This window comes from Salmo salar, chromosome 04 (genome assembly GCF_965601325.2).
Source record: "Salmo salar chromosome 04, fSalSal1, whole genome shotgun sequence".
NCBI lineage: Eukaryota > Metazoa > Chordata > Actinopteri > Salmoniformes > Salmonidae > Salmo > Salmo salar.
In genome coordinates this window covers 23,858,432-23,878,588 of record NC_138294.1, presented here as the reverse complement: position 1 = coordinate 23,878,588, position 20,157 = coordinate 23,858,432, and the positions used below count along the sequence as shown (strand labels likewise).

The 20,157-nt window shown below is 45.6% G+C and overlaps 1 protein-coding gene across 12 annotated transcripts in view; it reads right to left on the bottom strand.

Moving 5' to 3' along the window:
* LOC106602442 (teneurin-3) overlaps nucleotides 1-20,157 on the bottom strand; it is a 401,337-nt gene that overhangs the window by 23,711 nt on the left and 357,469 nt on the right. For 8 of the 12 annotated variants that reach the window (XM_082974188.1, XM_082974185.1, XM_045716621.2 and 5 more), the window contains 4 exons: nucleotides 14,389-14,638; nucleotides 9,451-9,471; nucleotides 6,750-6,982; nucleotides 4,554-4,708 (listed from right to left, as the gene is read on the bottom strand). In XM_082974188.1, the coding sequence (XP_082830314.1) occupies nucleotides 4,554-4,708; nucleotides 6,750-6,982; nucleotides 9,451-9,471; nucleotides 14,389-14,638 (659 nt within the window). The remainder of the gene's footprint in view (nucleotides 1-4,553; nucleotides 4,709-6,749; nucleotides 6,983-9,450; nucleotides 9,472-14,388; nucleotides 14,639-20,157) is intronic. The other 4 variants (XM_082974186.1, XM_045716622.2, XM_045716629.2 and 1 more) reach the window with 1 other exon arrangement.

Below are 20,157 nucleotides of genomic sequence, written 5' to 3'. Positions count from 1 at the left end.
CACCCCTCTACCCCCTCCTTCCACCCCTCTACCCCCTCCTTCCACCCTTCTACCCCCTCCTTCCACCCCTCTACCCCCTCCTTCCACCCCTCTACCCCCCCTACCCCCTCCTTCCACCCCTCTACCCCCTCCTTCCACCCCTCTACCCCCTCCTTCCACTCCTCTACCCCCTCCTCCCTCCTACCCCCTCTACCCTCTACCCCCTCCTCCCCCCTCTACCCCCGTACCCACTCCTCCCTCCTACCCCCTCCTCTCCTCCCTCCTACCCCCTCCTCCCCCCTCTGAGCGTCTGGCTGTGACACTGATGAAGAAGGATCCTTTACTTCTCAGGACTTATACATTGTGTGCTTCACTCTGATTCAATTTAAAATCAGCCACCGGGTCATTTATTATATTTTAAGACAAATACACACACACACACACACACACACACACACACACACACACACACACACACACACACACACACACACACACACACACACACACGCACATGCACACACATACTCTGCGAATTGATGCGTTCCCTCATCGCCTGAGGGAAGCAACTCTCTGCTGGAAAAACAAAGAGGAGAGAGAAAGCAAGACGTAAACGTTAAAGTTTTACTGTCTGAACGAGACGTTCTCTCTCATTCTCTTTCCACCTGAAGAGGAGCAGGGTAGGCAGGGGGACAAAATGTGATGGTAAAGATGATATGAAGAGAACACACACACACTCCCGCCCCCCACCAAAACACACACACTTCTGCACCATTAGTGTAGTAGAGCTCCGGGCACAGCGGTAGTTAGGGACCTGTCGTCTTCACCCCACCCCCGACCCTGAGTGACCTGGCAGGTTAAGCACCTCAGCAGAGGACCATCAAAAGGTAATGACACTTTTAGCCTTCTGCTTGACCACATGAAAGCTCTTCCCTGCCAGTTACAGACCATACATTATACATGGATAAAGCTGCACTATAAAGAGCCACTATTTGGGCACGTGGTACCATGCAGTGACTGGAAGACAGACTGTGTTTCTTCCTTCGCCTCTCAAAGTGCTACAAATACTTAACCCCTGCTTTTTCCCCTGTGGAAATGGAAGTTGAGGAAAATGAAATGACAACAGAGCGTTCCTGTCTATTCAGATGCACAAAAACATCAGTTGGAAGCCACTGCAGCGCACGGCGGAGTTCAATCGTCAACTTCTCAACATAGCTCCTGGAGAGAGAGAGTTGGAGAGAGAGAGTTGGCGAGAGAGCTGGAGAGAGAGTTGGAGAGAGAGAGTTGGCGAGAGAGCTGGAGAGAGAGAGTTGGAGAGAGAGTTTGCGAGAGAGAGTTGGCGAGAGAGAGTTGGAGAGAGAGAGTTGGAGAGAGAGAGTTGGAGAGAGAGAGTTGGAGGGAGAGAGTTGGAGAGAGAGTGTTGGAGAGAGAGAGCTGGAGAGAGAGAGTTGGAGAGAGAGAGCTGGAGAGAGAGAGTTGGAGAGAGAGAGTTGGAGAGAGAGAGTTGGAGAGAGAGAGTTGGAGAGAGAGTTGGCGAGAGAGCTGGAGAGAGAGAGCTGGAGAGAGAGAGCTGGAGAGAGAGAGTTGGCGAGAGAGCTGGAGAGAGAGTTGGAGAGAGAGAGTTGGCGAGAGAGCTGGAGAGAGAGAGTTGGAGAGAGAGAGTTTGCGAGAGAGCTGGAGAGAGAGAGTTGGCGAGAGAGAGTTGGAGAGAGAGAGCTGGAGAGAGAGAGCTGGAGAGAGAGAGCTGGAGAGAGAGAGCTGGAGAGAGAGAGCTGGAGAGAGAGAGCTGGAGAGAGAGAGCTGGAGAGAGAGTGCTGGAGAGAGAGAGTTGGAGAGAGAGAGTTGGAGAGAGAGAGTTGGCGAGAGAGAGTTGGCGAGAGAGCTGGAGAGAGAGAGTTGGAGAGAGAGAGTTGGCGAGAGAGCTGGAGAGAGACTTGGAGAGAGCTGGAGAGAGAGAGCTGGAGAGAGAGAGCTGGAGAGAGAGCGAGTTGGCGAGAGAGTTGGAGAGAGAGAGTTGGAGAGAGAGAGAGTTGGCGAGAGAGCTGGAGAGAGAGAGTTGGAGAGAGAGTTGGAGAGAGAGAGTTGGAGAGAGAGTTGGAGAGAGAGTTGGAGAGAGAGAGAGAGTTGGAGAGAGAGTTGGAGAGAGAGAGCTGGAGAGAGAAAGCTGGAGAGAGAGAGCTGGAGAGAGAGAGCTGGAGAGAGAGAGCTGGAGAGAGAGAGCTGGAGAGAGAGTTGGAGAGAGAGAGCTGGAGAGAGAGAGTGTTATAGACTTGAAGGCACTGAGGCAACAGATGTCGGGGACTCCCCTCTCTACAGTACGTGTATGGGAACATTTTATTTCGCCATGTTGAGGTGACAGTGGTCGGAGGTTGCAGTGCAATGCGTGGATCTGTTCCTGCTGCCTGTTTTAACTGACACAGAGCCGTCTTCGGTTTGTTTTTGCTCCACTGAGTCCCAGGCTGCTTCCCGAATGGTACCCTATTCCCTATTTAGTGCACTATTTAGGGAATAAGGTGCCATTTGGGACGTAAACATACTTCTTCTCCCTCCCTGGCTGGCTGCGCTACACTGTGTCTCTTCCCCTTTCTTCCCCCCGGACACAAGGGTACTGCATATATGTTCCTCTCTGAATAACTCAACTCTGTGTTTCCATCTCTCGCTCTCTTTGTCACTGGGGACTCTCTCCCTCGCTCTGTGATTGTGCAGAGGAGAAGAGGATGAGAAGGAGGAGGAGTGAGTCCAAAGAAGAAAGGAAGAGAGGGATGGAGAGATGGAGAAGAATGATCTGAGCGAATCTGTTTCTGGGATGTCTCTGTTTTGAGAGACGGGGAATTGGAGGAAGTGAGGTGTAGCGAGGACTGATATAGGGGTAGCTCAGGGCACACACACACACACACACACACACACACACACACACACACACACACACACACACACACACACACACACACACACACACACACACACACACACACACACACACACACACAGATCTAGCTAGCAGTGGAAGGCACAGGGGACTCAGAGACAACACAACAAATACTTGACTTGCCCACACTGGTTATGCATTACATTAGTTCAGCACACTGTCAATATACTGTCAGTCAGAAAACTGACATTCTCTTGGGCTCTCAGTTTGGCAACAAACATCAACAAAACTACCACCATCTAGACAGCACCATTAGTAGCCTATCACTCAAGATAACCCACCTCATTGCTTCCCTAAAGCTCAAAATAGCCCATTCTGATTGGATAATCCAGGAGAAGCGCCTAGTAAGACCTCCAAGAGGGGAGGCCACTTTCAGGAACAGTATTATGATTGACACATCCTATTCCCTCATAATCCTCAGATGATTCCTGTCTTTCAACAATAAAGTGAGATCCAAACTGGACCCTGAAATACCTGGAGTTGGATTTGGCCCTGAGCTGAGGCTAAGGGCCATAGTGCTGTCTGGGGTTGGGGTCAGTTCCATTTCAATTTGGCAATTCAGGAAGTGAACAACTGTAAAACTTCAATTAGACGGCGAGTTTCAAATGATCACCTGTCCCTTTTGATAGCTGAGCAACTGCACACATTTCAGCAAATACAAGCCTGTTTCAAATAAACGCCGGGTCTAAATGAATTGTTTATGAGGTTACCATGAATTACCATGAATTGTTTACAAGGTTTAATGTTTGATTTGTTACATTGAACAATTCAGTAATGACTCGAAACATTATGACAATCATCAGTTTGTATTGCCAATAAGAAACTGCTAGCCATTGGCTGCTAACAGCTGAAAACTGCTAGCTAACTGGCTAGCACAAAAACAGTCAAGAGCCCTAGAAATCGGCAGAACCGAGGGAAATGCACAAGGAAAAGTCTTGAACGTTTTTGTTTTTTTAGGTATAACGAGACCAAAGAAACGTGACACAGTGTGTAAATGATAACACATAAGTGCAGGAAATGTACAAATAAGCAAAAGCTGTGTGCATTAAGTAAATAGACTCAAATAAAAGCATGTCTCTAATAAGCACCTGTTGTTTTTAGTGATTAAAGCAAATAAACACCCAGGCGACTAATTTAAGTTTTATAGTAAAAAATTTACTTTTCTCATTGTGTAATTTCAGTTTACTTCCTGAATTGGTTGAACTGAAATCGTCCCAACCCTGGCACTGTAGCCTACGCCATAGGGCAGAGTTCAGCTGTGTTGGTTGACTGGGGGCAGGTTTGGGGTATAGGGAGCGGCCAGCAGGGGGAGCTTTAAGCCTTTAATAGGGGGCACTGCCACTCAGTAGGGGAGAACACAACACACACTGGATGCTTCTCCCAGATGAGACAACACCCCTGTCAATACTAGCCAGCCACACCATCTACTACAGTCTACATCACAGAGGCTATATGGACTGAGTGTATACTGCCAAATTAGCACTTTTATGGTTTCAAAATGCTTTATATAGTAAGGGTGATAGAACCATGTATGGCTCTGAACGATGACTCGGGGCCGCCATTAAGATAAAGTGAGTCCAGCAAACACTGGAGGTTTGGTGTGTGTTCGTGTTCAGGTGGACGTCCCTGTGTGTATGTGACCCACCTGTCTGATGTGCATGCTGGTGTCACAGGTCAGGGGTCGTGCTGAGGTGAGGTCGTTGGAGCCCAACAGGGTGGAGATGATCCCGTTACGATCCACCTTCCTGATCATGGTCCCGTCTACGAAGTAGATGTACCCGTTCTTATCTACCGTAATACCTAGAGTAGCGGGACAGAGAGGGAAAATGATGAGAGGTAAGATGTAGATGTACCAATTATTATCTACCATAATACCTGGAGTAGCGGGACAGAGGGAAAGGAAGGAGATTTAGTAGAAGTAGATGTATTAGTTTTTATCTACCGTAATACCTGGAGTAGAAGCAGAGAGATGGAGACTGAGATATTTGCACGTACACATATCTGTGTACGTGCACATTCACACTGACGTACTATACGCACATACACACACCCATGGACACGCATGCGCGCGCACACAGCACCTGCCAGCCTGTGTATGTACAACGAGTTTGTGTGTATGAGTGTGGCTTGGGCATTTTTCAGGTCACTGCAGAAGGAAGCACCCTGTGAATAATTCACATTTTGATGTCTAGTAGTGAATTATTTCACAGGGCAGAAGAGGAAGGGAGGTAGGGAGGTGGGAAAAGAATCCATTTTCAGCGCCGTCTCTGCATTTTAACCCCCCCCCCCCCCAAATAAGAAAAATAGATGATTTGGGGGACGAGAGCCTAGAAGTCAGGAGGAAGGGAAGAAAACACCCATGTTTCTGGTGGGAGGGAAGGATGGAAGGAGGGAGGGAGGGAGGAGCAGTGGGGTAAGGTCATCTTCACTTCACATCCAAATGGATGAGAAACAGACTGTTGCTATGGTTGCGACAACAGCGGCTAAAAGCAACTTCTCTCCACCCCTTTCTCCTGTGTGTGTATCTGAGGAGGGTTCGCGCTCCTGAGGCGGTGTGTGTACCTGCTCCACTGCTGATCCTGTAGGGAGGGGGAGGAGGGGGAGGTGAAGGGAAAGAGTGATGGGGAGGGGGAGGACAGAAAGAAGGGATGGGAGAGGAGGGGTGTTAAAACCCCTTGCCGCATTCCGCCATGACCAGCAAGCTAATCAAAGGAGAGACAGATGAAGAGAGGAGGAGGATGGGACGAGAGGAGGAAGAGGGAGGGAGGAGAGAAGAGAGAGAGGAGGAGAGAAGAGAGGGAGGAGGTGATAAGAGGTGCTGAGTGGAGGGGGTGGGATGAAAAGAAGGGAGAATAGGAGAGGAGTGGCAAGGCTGAGAGGCGGCATGTTGGAAATGAAAACACTCTCGCTCTCTCTTCTCTCCATCCCTCTCTCTAAGCCATCTGCTGCTAGCGACGGCTCGCTAACATTTATTTGCATTTCTCTACTCTCTCTTTCCCTCTCTCACACGTTCCCGCCCTCCTAATGGTCTTCCGACTCGCTCTCTAACTGCGGTTTAACAGGCAGCTGTGTGTGTGTGTGTGTGTGTGTGTGTGTGTGTGTGAGAGAGAGAGATAATGTGTGTCTCTCCATTAAAATCTAGACTAAAAGCTTGTGCCTGCCAAAATCTCCCAGCTACTGCTCAGTCACCTCTCACCTCATTACCGCCGGGGTGTGTGTGTGTGTGTGTGTGTGTGTGTGTGATAGTCACACCTGTGGGTTACAGACAGGTTTTATGGGGGCCGGCTGGTGCGGCGGGACAGACAGACTGACAGATTGTCTGAAGTGGAGTGTTTGAGGCCATACTAAGCGATGCTACAGTCCAACCGTATGTGGGAAGTTTCTGTCAGTCTGAGTCTGTGTGGTTGTGTTCTAATGCCATGGTAGCATAATGGTAGCATAACGGTAGCATAACGGTAGCATAATGGAAGTATAATGGGGACGGAAGCTTGCGGGGGAAGAGTGCCTTTTACCAAGGGTTGGTCTGTTTTTACCAAGGGTTGGTCTGTTTTTACCAAGGGTTGGTCTGTTTTTACCAAGGGTTGGTCTGTTTTTCTCTACAGGGAACTGTGCATGAATTATATGCCAGACCATATAATATGTGTGTGTGTGTGTGTGTGTGTGTGTGTGTGTGTCTGTGTGTGTGTGTGCATTTTTGTTGGTGTCTGCACCAATGTCCTGTGTAGTTGTGTGTTTCTCTGTGAATGTATTATGTCAATCATTTTGTCTGTACCAATTTTCAGCATGTGGCAGTGTGTGTGTGTGCGTGTGTGTGTGTGTGTTTATTCCTCTGTCACCCTACCTTTGGGTCCCATGAGGAGGGCCTCTGTGGCCTTGCCCCCGTCCCCGCAGCGTGCCTCGTCGAAGGGGGGACATTGCTCTCCGGTACCCGCCACCACCTCTCCGTTCTGGATCAGCTCCTTGGTGCCCGTCAGGACCTTGGGACGGTAGATACGGCGGGAGTTGGTGTCTGACACGTACAGCTGCCCCGTAACCGGGTCCGTCGCCAGGTAGTACCGGTGGGCCGGGTTGTTGCTACGGAAACCAAAGCGGAGGAAGAGGCGACAGTTCGGGACAGTGAAATAGTGACACCACAGAACTCACACTACAACTTGACATCCACACTTCACGTAAAAATACCGTTCCACCCGACAAGGAAGTTAAACAAACGAACGCAAAAGGACACTGAAAATGACAGAGGGGATCAGGCTGCTGCATTCGTGTTGTGAAAGACCAGAGGGAAGATGAGAGGGCAGCGTCCATTTTGTGTCTGTGGCACATCATACTAGAGGTGTTAGAGGAGGGGGCACGCGGTTCCACAGTGGCATATGGCCTCAGCCGGGGTGAACCTAACGCGATGCGACTGCCGATCACTATCGTCTGACACGCTCCTAATGATGTCCAGTAACCTGTCACATTCGCTCCATCATCGGCTGCTTGGTGAGCTGGGCGCCGGCGGTTGCCGTAGCGGTTGATGAAAGTCAACAACTGATCAACGGATGTCAATTAGGACGGCTTAAAATAGGGGGAAGGACCCAGACACCTCACGCCAAAGACAGGCCGGCGGTTTCTAATGACACACACATCACTAGAGAGATCGAGAGGGAGAGAGAACGAGAGATGCAGAGAGAGACACTGTATATAAACATAATATGACATTTGTAATGTATTATTCTTTTGGAACTTTTGTGAGTGTAATGTTTACTGTTCAATTTTTATTGTTAATTTCACTTTTGTTTACTATGGATTTCACTTGCTTTGGCAATGTAAAGATATGTTTCCCATGCCAATAAAGCCCGTTGAATTGAAAATTAAATTGAGAGAGCGAGAGAGAGAGAGAGCAATATGTCTGGTTTATTCAGGGGAAAAACATGTGTACTTCAGGCTTCAGCCCAGGGGATCCGAGATAAACAGAAGAAAAACATTTTTTACATTGGAGGAAAATCTACTTTTGGAGCATTTGACTGTCTTTGCACTTTGCTCTCACTGACACTCCACGGTTCTCCTAGCGCCCACTTCACTTCCAGGTAAAAGGAGACAGGAAACATTCTGGGAAGTAGCTAACAGAAGCGTCGCTTTGAATATGAATCTGACGTCAGTGATTCCTCAGTCAGAGCGAGAACGGTTATGAAAGAGTGTCGCTTCGAGCAGGAGTAAAAAATCAGGGAGACAGACACCTCACCCTCATATTGAGGTGAATCTTTACATTTCTTTAACAAATATCACAAGAGGCAGGTGTTTCTTTGTCGCTGAGGGCTAAAGACAAGGAGGATTTACACAGAGGCAAACACAGAGGCAAACACAGAGGCAAACACAGATAATAAGAAGCTGCGCCTCAAAAGACAAACAACATTGAATGATAAAAAATGTATGTGCTCATGTGAGTGTGTGTGTGTGTGTGTGTGTGTATATGTGTACCGTGTGAGTGTGTGTGTGTGTGTACCGTGTGTGTGTGTGTGTGTGTGTATATGTGTACCGTGAGTGTGTGTGTGTGTGTGTACCGTGTGTGTATGCGTGTGTGTGCGTGTGAGGGACTAGGATGAATGCGTCAGACACTAAAGGAGTCTCTGTGATGCATTAGGACGCCTCGCAAATGAATGACCCCAAAATGGTTATTAATTCATCACCCTTAATTCATAATGGAACATTATTATTGTTACCCAGAAGTATTGAGGAATGAAAGAGCGGGCTGGGGACGCGTTTCTATTTTCACCACTACTGTTACTTTCTATTTTCCATGACTTTCTATTTTCACCATTACTGAAACTATATTCCCAGTCACAGTTATTCCCCATGGCTTCATTATCATCATGAAGGAATGTTCTTCATCTCCTCTGATCATTGTCCAGATATCCCACTCCTCTCCTCTTTATAGAAAGGCGCCTCCTCCATTTCTTCTTCTCCTGCTCAGAGGTATCCCTCTCTTTCTCCTTGCTGCGGGGGCCCCATCAGCCTATGATGACAGCACAGCACATGCCGTCTGACGTATGAAGAATAGGCCTGATTTAGCGCAAACCAACGTTAGTCAGGAACACAGAGAGAGCACCTCTCCTCTTCTCTCTCCTCTGAGCACCACCGTAGTTCTTCCTCTCCTCTCCATCTAGACTTGACCCCGCGTCTTGTCCTCACTCCTCTTGGTCAAAGGGCCCCAACCGTACAATACAGAAGTGTTGAGTTGAAAACAGACCCCTCAAAATGTTGTTGTTGTTAGTTAGCGGTTTTATAAAAGTGTTAAGTTGTCTTTTACAATGTTCTTCACAAATGAAATGGGGGTTCTGGATGGTTCCAGCGGGTTTGTAGGCAGATAAAGGAGTCCGATTCGCCGAGAGCTGATGTCAGCCAATCCGCTAGAATGATTCTGAAATCCCTCCAAAGCCTTTATGTAAAGAGAGCGACTGTATTCTATGGACAAGCTGCCACTAGGGTTTACACAGGGGACAGAGAGAGGGAAACAAGACTGGTATGGATCTGTGGTACATGGTTATATTGTTACTGAGGCTTACCTATGTCTGAAATCTTTATTTCTTAGAGGAGCGGAAGCAGAAGGGAACAAGAAAGAGAAGAAAAAAAGAGAGAGATAACAGAAGAGTGTTGGTTAGTCAGGGTGGAGAACACACAGAAAGAGAGAGATAACAGAAGAGTGTTGATTAGTCAGGGTGGAGAACACACAGAAAGAGAGAGATAACAGAAGAGTGTTGGTTAGTCAGGGTGGAGAACACACAGAAAGAGAGAGATAACAGAAGAGTGTTGATTAGTCAGGGTGGAGAACACACAGAAAGAGAGAGATAACAGAAGAGTGTTGATTAGTCAGGGTGGAGAACACACAGAAAGAGAGAGATAACAGAAGAGTGTTTATTAGTCAGGGTGGAGAACACACAGAAAGAGAGAGATAACAGAAGAGTGTTGGTTAGTCAGGGTGGAGAACACACAGAAAGAGAGAGATAACAGAAGAGTGTTGGTTAGTCAGGATGGAGAACACACAGAAAGAGAGAGATAACAGAAGAGTGTTGATTAGTCAGGGTGGAGAACACACAGAAAGAGAGAGATAACAGAAGAGTGTTGATTAGTCAGGATGGAGAACACACAGAAAGAGAGAGATAACAGAAGAGTGTTGGTTAGTCAGGGTGGAGAACACACAGAAAGAGAGAGATAACAGAAGAGTGTTGGTTAGTCAGGGTGGAGAACACACAGAAAGAGAGAGATAACAGAAGAGTGTTGGTTAGTCAGGATGGAGAACACACAGAAAGAGAGAGATAACAGAAGAGTGTTGGTTAGTCAGGATGGAGAACACACAGAAAGAGAGAGATAACAGAAGAGTGTTTATTAGTCAGGATGGAGAACACACAGAAAGAGAGAGATAACAGAAGAGTGTTGGTTAGTCAGGATGGAGAACACACAGAAAGAGAGAGATAACAGAAGAGTGTTGATTAGTCAGGATGGAGAACACACAGAAAGAGAGAGATAACAGAAGAGTGTTGGTTAGTCAGGGTGGAGAACACACAGAAAGAGAGAGATAACAGAAGAGTGTTGGTTAGTCAGGGTGGAGAACACACAGAAAGAGAGAGATAACAGAAGAGTGTTGATTAGTCAGGGTGGAGAACACACAGAAAGAGAGAGATAACAGAAGAGTGTTGATTAGTCAGGATGGAGAACACACAGAAAGAGAGAGATAACAGAAGAGTGTTGATTAGTCAGGGTGGAGAACACACAGAAAGAGAGAGATAACAGAAGAGTGTTGATTAGTCAGGATGGAGAACACACAGAAAGAGAGAGATAACAGAAGAGTGTTGGTTAGTCAGGGTGGAGAACACACAGAAAGAGAGAGATAACAGAAGAGTGTTGGTTAGTCAGGGTGGAGAACACACAGAAAGAGAGAGATAACAGAAGAGTGTTGGTTAGTCAGGATGGAGAACACACAGAAAGAGAGAGATAACAGAAGAGTGTTGGTTAGTCAGGATGGAGAACACACAGAAAGAGAGAGATAACAGAAGAGTGTTTATTAGTCAGGATGGAGAACACACAGAAAGAGAGAGATAACAGAAGAGTGTTGGTTAGTCAGGATGGAGAACACACAGAAAGAGAGAGATAACAGAAGAGTGTTGATTAGTCAGGATGGAGAACACACAGAAAGAGAGAGATAACAGAAGAGTGTTGGTTAGTCAGGGTGGAGAACACACAGAAAGAGAGAGATAACAGAAGAGTGTTGGTTAGTCAGGGTGGAGAACACACAGAAAGAGAGAGATAACAGAAGAGTGTTGATTAGTCAGGGTGGAGAACACACAGAAAGAGAGAGATAACAGAAGAGTGTTGGTTAGTCAGGATGGAGAACACACAGAAAGAGACACAGGTCCTGCCATGGATACAAAGGAAGAGAGATGTTTGCACACACACAGACACACAGACAGACAGACAGACAGACAGACAGACAGACAGACAGACAGACAGACAGACAGACAGACAGACAGACAGACAGACAGACAGACAGACAGACAGACAGACAGACAGACAGACAGACAGACAGACAGACACAGAAACACATTAACACATAGTACATATATACAGTCAGGCAGAGAGTTAGACCCCCCCCCAGACAAACACACAGCCGTCACAGTTGTTGAGCCGTGGCAGCTCTAAGCAGCAGTTTCCCCCTCCTGCCACAAGTCTTAACCAGAGAGAAGGAAACCATGAATGATTCACCTGGGAGCTAGCATTAGCGCTCCAGGGTAACAGGCTCATAATGGCCTATTGATTGTGTTCCAGACAATGAAGAGGCAGGGCCTTAACAACAGCGTTAGCACCTCCGGTGACTAGCCAGGAGGCTGGTATTACTGTATATGGCAACGCTGCGGAGTGACTTTTCATTTATAATACACATGTGCACAAGCACGCGCGAGCACACACACACACTTTTTCTCTCTCTTTTTCTAATTAGTAAATTTAATTTACAGGACTGGGCATTATCCACCAAGCCAATAATGAAATTGAGTTAAGCCTGGGTGCATTACTGTGTGCTGAGAGAGAGAGACAGAGACAGAGAGAGAGAGTGTGAGTGAGTGAGTGAGTGAGACAGAGAGAGACAGAGAGAGAGAGTGAGAGAGAGAGCACTAGTGTTGTACTTGTATACATGATTATATGTACTATTATTATTATTACTATTGAAATGAACTGTATTTCATTATCCTCATTGCATTGTACTGTATTTACTGAAACGCTGTAGCCTACCATTATACTGCTTTGGCAATATCAACAAATTGTATTTCATGCCAATAAAGTCTCAATTTCAATTTGAATTAGAGAGAGATTGAGAGAGTGACAGGATATATTTCATCAGGGGAAAATGTGAGAAGGCAATTTATGAGCAGTGAGTGTTCATAACAGGGCTAAAATGTCCTACAGACCAGGTTAGAGGAGAGGCTGTGTGTGTGTGTGTGTGCCCCTTCCATAACATCTCTGTATCTCATCATTGTCAATGACCAGATAAGACTGACCACACTCCACATGTAGTGAGCGAAATTGCATTTTTACTGAAACAAATCAATGTGTGTGTATCAGGGGGTAGCTCTTGTGTCATCCAGCCATCCATCACTGAATTCTCCTGTCCATCTCCCTTCCCCAAACCATTGTTTGAGGGCCTGGCAACCTGAGCTCCACCCCTTCAATCCATCCATCGACCCGACCCGACCCACCCACCCACCCATCCATCCATCCATCCACCCAACCCACCCATCCACCCAACAGCACCCTCCCTCCCTCCATCTATCCGTCCATCCCTCTTTCTCTACAAATGCATGTTAGTCATTCATCAGAAGTAGGTAAAACAACCACAGATCAAGAACTTTGCAAAAGTAAAACCATCTTCAAGAAATAAAACGGTATCATCAACAACGGTTTGATTCAGACTAAAAGAAAAGTACAACAAATAGTCTGGTTTTCCCATCTCTCCATGCTTACCTGATTCAGACTAAAAGAAAAGTACAACAAATAGTCTGGTTTTCCCATCTCTCCATGCTTACCTGATTCAGACTAAAAGAAAAGTACAACAAATAGTCTGGTTTTCCCATCTCTCCATGCTTACCTGATTCAGACTAAAAGAAAAGTACAACAAATAGTCTGGTTTTCCCCTCTCTCCATGCTTACCTGATTCAGACTAAAAGAAAAGTACAACAAATAGTCTGGTTTTCCCATCTCTCCATGCTTACCTGATTCAGACTAAAAGAAAAGTACAACAAATAGTCTGGTTTTCCCCTCTCTCCATGCTTACTTGATTCAGACTAAAAGAAAAGTACAACAAATAGTCTGGTTTTCCCCTCTCTCCATGCTTACCTGATTCAGACTAAAAGAAAAGTACAACAAATAGTCTGGTTTTCCCATCTCTCCATGCTTACCTGATTCAGACTAAAAGAAAAGTACAACAAATAGTCTGGTTTTCCCATCTCTCCATGCTTACTTGATTCAGACTAAAAGAAAAGTACAACAAATAGTCTGGTTTTCCCATCTCTCCATGCTTACTTGATTCAGACTAAAAGAAAAGTACAACAAATAGTCTGGTTTTCCCCTCTCTCCATGCTTACCTGATTCAGACTAAAAGAAAAGTACAACAAATAGTCTGGTTTTCCCATCTCTCCATGCTTACCTGATTCAGACTAAAAGAAAAGTACAACAAATAGTCTGGTTTTCCCATCTCTCCATGCTTACCTGATTCAGACTAAAAGAAAAGTACAACAAATAGTCTGGTTTTCCCATCTCTCCATGCTTACTTGATTCAGACTAAAAGAAAAGTACAACAAATAGTCTGGTTTTCCCATCTCTCCATGCTTACCTGATTCAGACTAAAAGAAAAGTACAACAAATAGTCTGGTTTTCCCATCTCTCCATGCTTACCTGATTCAGACTAAAAGAAAAGTACAACAAATAGTCTGGTTTTCCCATCTCTCCATGCTTACTTGATTCAGACTAAAAGAAAAGTACAACAAATAGTCTGGTTTTCCCCTCTCTCCATGCTTACTTGATTCAGACTAAAAGAAAAGTACAACAAATAGTCTGGTTTTCCCATCTCTCCATGCTTACCTGATTCAGACTAAAAGAAAAGTACAACAAATAGTCTGGTTTTCCCATCTCTCCATGCTTACCTGATTCAGACTAAAAGAAAAGTACAACAAATAGTCTGGTTTTCCCCTCTCTCCATGCTTACCTGATTCAGACTAAAAGAAAAGTACAACAAATAGTCTGGTTTTCCCATCTCTCCATGCTTACTTGATTCAGACTAAAAGAAAAGTACAACAAATAGTCTGGTTTTCCCATCTCTCCATGCTTACTTGATTCAGACTAAAAGAAAAGTACAACAAATAGTCTGGTTTTCCCCCTCTCTCCATGCTTACCTGATTCAGACTAAAAGAAAAGTACAACAAATAGTCTGGTTTTCCCCCTCTCTCCATGCTTACCTGAGCTCCATCACACTGGTGACGTTCCCAGAGGGGAAGATCCGTCTGATGTAGTTGAAGTCCCCGACGAAGAGGCTCCCGTCGGCGCCACAGGCCAGCGCCACGGGGGCCAGCAGCTTGTTGCCCTCCGCCTGGCCGTTACAGCTGGGGCACGAGATGCTGCGGCGCCGGCCGTTACCCATGATGCTGCTGATCACTGGGGGCTGCTGGGAGATAAATACGTTCTCACCATTGCCCTTGTACAGGATGCCTGGATGGGGGGAGAGGGAGGGGGAGGGGGAGGAAGGGTGGGAGATGGAGAGGAAGATTAGTTGCTGTGTAAAAGTCGTGTGTCATTGTGATGAGTTGAAGATTGCCGAAAAATAAGCGAATTGCTGTTGTTGGATAAAGCTTATACACGTATCCTTTTGTACATTTGTGTAATTTCTGAACTTCCATGTTGGCCAAGGTGTTGGAAAATGTTATACAGTCTTGTTATGAACTTTGTAGGAAAGGCCAAAAATGACAAAAATGGAGGTGGCGCATATTTAAACTGCAAATAACAGCTTATATGTAGAGGGAATCTGATTTGGCTTGTGGCAAACGTGGCTGAGGGATCAACGTAACACTCTGAATGGCCAGTAGTGCCCAAGAGTTTCACTTGACCAGATGATCACCGCAGGAAAATCAAATCAAAGCGTTACAAACTCTCCTCACTCTCTCTTTCATAGAACAAATTCAAAATGTTGTTTTTCATTTTTAACTCAACACCACTTCCTGTTAATCCTTGTCCCAAGGCTAACCAGCTATGCAGCCAGGAAGTAAACAGCTTTAAAATTAGACCCCCAAAAATAATATTCACGCTTCTCGCAGAATTAAACGACACACACACACACACACACACACACACACACACACACACACACACACACACACACACACACACACACACACACACACACACACACACACACACACACACACACACATTAGCATTTCCCCAAAAATGTGTAATTAATACAGGCTTTGAATATTTTATTTCTCAGAGGATTTTCACCTCTGTGAGAATGTGATCTGAAGGAAACGTAGCAGGGTTTAAATGGGTTGATACCACAGCTGCTCCTGTTGTCATGATTACGGGCTTTTGATCATTGGAATGTTCATTTACGTGATGCTGGGACTGAGGGCAGGATTTTATCTGGTAATGGTGGTCGTTTGGAATTGATAAATGGTGTTAGTGCTGGTGTATGGTGTTAGGGCTGGTGTATGGTGCTGGGGGTTAGGGCTGGTGTATGATGCTGGGGCTGGGGGTTAGGGCTGGTGTATGATGCTGGGGCTGGGGGTTAGGGCTGGTGTATGGTGCTGGGGGTTAGGGCTGGTGTATGATGCTGGGGCTGGGGGTTAGGGCTGGTGTATGGTGCTGGGGGTTAGGGCTGGTGTATGATGCTGGGGCTGGGGGTTAGGGCTGGTGTATGGTGCTGGGGGTTAGGGCTGGTGTATGGTGCTGGGGGTTAGGGCTGGTGTATGGTGCTGGGGGTTAGGGCTGGTGTATGGTGCTGGGGGTTAGTGCTGGTGTATGGTGCTGGGGGTTAGTGCTGGTGTATGATGCTGGGCCTGGGGGTTAGGGCTGGTGTATGATGCTGGGCCTGGGGGTTAGGGCTGGTGTATGATGCTGGGGCTGGGGGTTAGGGCTGGTGTATGGTGCTGGGGGTTAGGGCTGGTGTATGGTGCTGGGGGTTAGGGCTGGTGTATGGTGCTGGGGCTGGGGGTTAGGGCTGGTGTATGATGCTGGGGCTGGGGGTTAGGGCTGGTGTATGATGCTGGGGCTGGGGGTTAGGGCTGGTGTATGAGGCTGGGGCTGGGGGTTAGGGCTGGTGTATGATGCTGGGGCTTAGGGCTGGTGTATGATGCTGGGGATGGGAGTTGGGGCTGGTGTATGAGCCTGGGGATGGGGGTTAGGGCTGGTGTATGATGCTGGGGCTGGGGGTTAGGGCTGGTGTATGATGCTGGGGATGGGGGTTAGTGCTGGTGTATGATGCTGGGGCTGGGGGTTACGGCTGGTGTATGATGCTGGGGATGGGGGTTAGGGCTGGTGTATGATGCTGGGGATGGGGGTTAGGGCTGGTGTATGATGCTGGGGCTGGGGGTTAGGGCTGGGGTGATGAGGGTGTTATTGGTGTGGGGCACTGAACCTCTCTCTCTTTCAATTCAATTCAATTCAAAGGGCCTTATTGACATGGGAAACATACAGTATGTTTCCATTGCCAAAGCAAGTGAAATAGATATTCTCTCTCTCGTTCGCTCTCGTTCTCTCACTTTCTCAAAAGAGTTTCATAGGATCACACAGCGTGGGAGATGGAAAGATGCATGTGTGTCACCACACATTTAAGAACATAAAGCCTCCCCCACCAGCAACACACAACTGGGTGCTGATTAGAAAAAACTGTTTAAAGACAAAGGAGTTAAATGGGATCAGCCGTATGTGTAGTTTTCAAAGCAACAAATAAGTAAAAACCCTCTGCACCTAGTATAAAGTGCAGTACTTCAAACCACTGCTATTCTGAAATAGCCTCGATCAATAAATACAACTATCTGTATATAAAAACTAAAAAGATACAAATACTTAATATGTAGATTTTTTTTTTTAAATTGCGATAATCTAAGTCATTACTTTTGTATCTAACAATAAAAATGGCGGACAATTAAAATAATAATTACAGCTACTTAATTGTCTGCATATTCATAGAGACATAACTTAAATATGATAAAGTAATAACACTCTTAGTAATGTGATAAAAACACTACATACAAAAGTATAACATTCATATTGTTCTGATTACTAGCTATACTTATTGTAATACTTATAATAATAATAATAATGATTAAATAATATTGTACTTATTCAATACATCATTATTTTAAAAATGACATGAAATACTTTTAAATCATACTATAATATTGTATTTAATATATAATATTACATTACATTTATAACTGAAATAATATTATAATAATTACAAAGTACAGTATCATCAGTGTTATCATCATCCATATCAATAGCTTCCTCAACAATGTATTTATCTTTGCGAATACAGAACTTTTTAATTACTGATCTCATTATCATCAATTATTTCCCTCCGGCAGTAAAGGAAATAGCTACCAAATCAATACAATTGCAGCCGGTTAATCAATCATTCTATTCTCTCAGGCCTGGTGCCTTGACATTGTCCCCGTCTCAGGTTCCTTTCTGCTCCATATACTTAGTGCATGAATTGGGCCAGTAAATTGGTTACTGAATATTCGCTCTAAATTGGGCCAGTAAATTTCTTACTGAATATTCGCTCTAAAATATCAACCCTGGTATAGTAAAATTAAAATGAGTGCTGGCGCCTAAAATTCTTTTTGGCAGCTTTTTCTTTCCACTAAAAGCACTGAATATACTATAGAAATTAAATGAACACTATTGAAATGTTTTGGGAATATATGGGGGTGCTTTGGGAATATTGTGGGGATATATGAGGATGTTTTGGGAATATTGTGGGGATATATGAGGATGTTTTGGGAATATTGTGGGGATGTTTTGGGAATATATGGGGATGCTTTGGGAATATATGAGGATGTTTTGGGAATATTGTGGGGATATATGAGGATGTTTTGGGAATATTGTGGGGATATATGAGGATGTTTTGGGAATATTGTGGGGATATATGGGGATGTTTTGGGAATATTGTGGGAATATATGGGGATGCTTTGGGAATATTGTGGGGATATATGAGGATGCTTTGGGAATATTGTGGGGATATATGGGGATGCTTTGGGAATATTGTGGGGATATATGAGGATGTTTTGGGAATATATGGGGATGCTTTGGGAATATTGTGGGGATATATGAGGGTGTTTTGGGAATATTGTGGGGATATATGAGGATGTTTTCGGAATATTGTGGGGATATATGAGGATGTTTTGGGAATATTGTGGGGATATATGGGGATGTTTTGGGAATATTGTGGGGATATATGGGGATGTTTTGGGAATATTGTGGGGATATATGAGGATGTTTTGGGAATATTGTGGGGATATATGGGGATGTTTTGGGAATATTGTGGGGATATAAAGGAATGTTGTTATACTAAGCTCCCCCCAGGATGTACGGAGCTTACCTCTGTGCTCTGCGATGAACCGTCTCCTGAAGGGACATTGGAACAAACACACACCCTGCACCACTACCCACAGGCCCTGGCCCACTCTGCCCACCCCTGCCCAGAGACTGGCACTGATTGGCTGGCGCATGACAGGAACAGTTTCTGATTGGCTGTGGGGGATCCATGGTAGGCTGAATGAGAGCAAGATAGAATGAGAGATAGAGAGAGACGGGAAGAGAAAGTGGCCGAGGGTGCTGCTTTGTGGATTTTGGGTTGTGTGATGTAGCCAGTGGGGTTGTGTTTTCAGTTTGATCCAAAACACTGGGGTTTAATATCAGGCCTGAGGATATGGTGATGGAGGGGAGAGGGCTTGGGCGGCACACGTGGTGTTCTGGTAATCGCTTGGCTAATAACAACAGGAACTAATGCTAGAGGCAGTGTGTCAGTTCATTGGGTAGCCTACAGCCAGGGGGTAGTTTTAGGCTTTAGAAAAAACTAAATATAAGCCTAGTGGTCTGATAAGTACAAAATAAAGAACAAGTTTTACAACATGTAGTCTTGTTTTGACTTTGTTACTTTCCTCAGTTTCTTTATGATTAGCACCCCTTCACCATAACAGGGTGCTGCTGACGAGGCCTAACAGTGGATCAAACAGACTGGACTTGTCCATCAACTCACAGGGGGTGTTTTATCTGTGCTGGAGCGAGGTGTGGTGCGTGTACGAGGCAGCAAGGTGTGGAGTAGAGGGGGAGAGCGGGCGGAGAGAGAGGCAGAGGAGAAGCCTTTGATCTTTATTTCATGGCTCTGGTTGGATCAAGGACACCGGGAGAGAGACCAGGGGTCGGAGGGAATCACGGACGGCAAACGGACGCCGTTTAAAGATGGTAGCGCAGACGTTTTGTGGCATGGCCCGAGCGATATGAAGTAGAATAAAGAATGTCTGACGGAGGGAAAACGTGAGTTTATGCACAGACAACAAGCATGAAAGTACATAAAGTACATGGACACAGTGTACAATACACCGACGTAATGTACACACTCAAACACCTACGTTAAGGTCCTCGAGCTCCCGTCACAGTCTCAGGATAGAGTGGTTGGCTGGCTGTACAACATAGGCAGCTATTGCTGGTATTGCCTTGATGCTTTCAAGTAGTATTGTATCGATTCTCAAGCATATCGCATTCATAACTGCAGCAAAGGTAAGGAAAGGACAAGTACGAATAAAAGCTAGGATACTGGATGGATGTTTAGTTATTGCTGCATATTGAAATGAATTTCTTATTTTATGTAGCAGTTGGTGTACAAAACATTAAGGACACCTGCTCATTCCATTAAAATAGACTGACCAGGTGAATCCAGGTGAAAGCTATGATCCCTTATTGAGGTCACTTGTTAAATCCACTTCAATCAGTGTAGATGAAGGGGAGGAGACATGTTAAAGAAGGATTTTTAAGCCTTGAGACAATTGAGACATGGATCGAGTATGTGTGCCATTCAGAGGCTGAATGGGCAAGACAAAATATTGAAGTACCTTTGAACGGGGTATGGTAGTAGGTACCAGAGGACTGCTTATATTTTTGTTCAGTATAGCTTTAAAAACAATCTTTCAAGGGCTTGCCAGTGGAGAGAAAGGGAGAGAGAGTGAAGA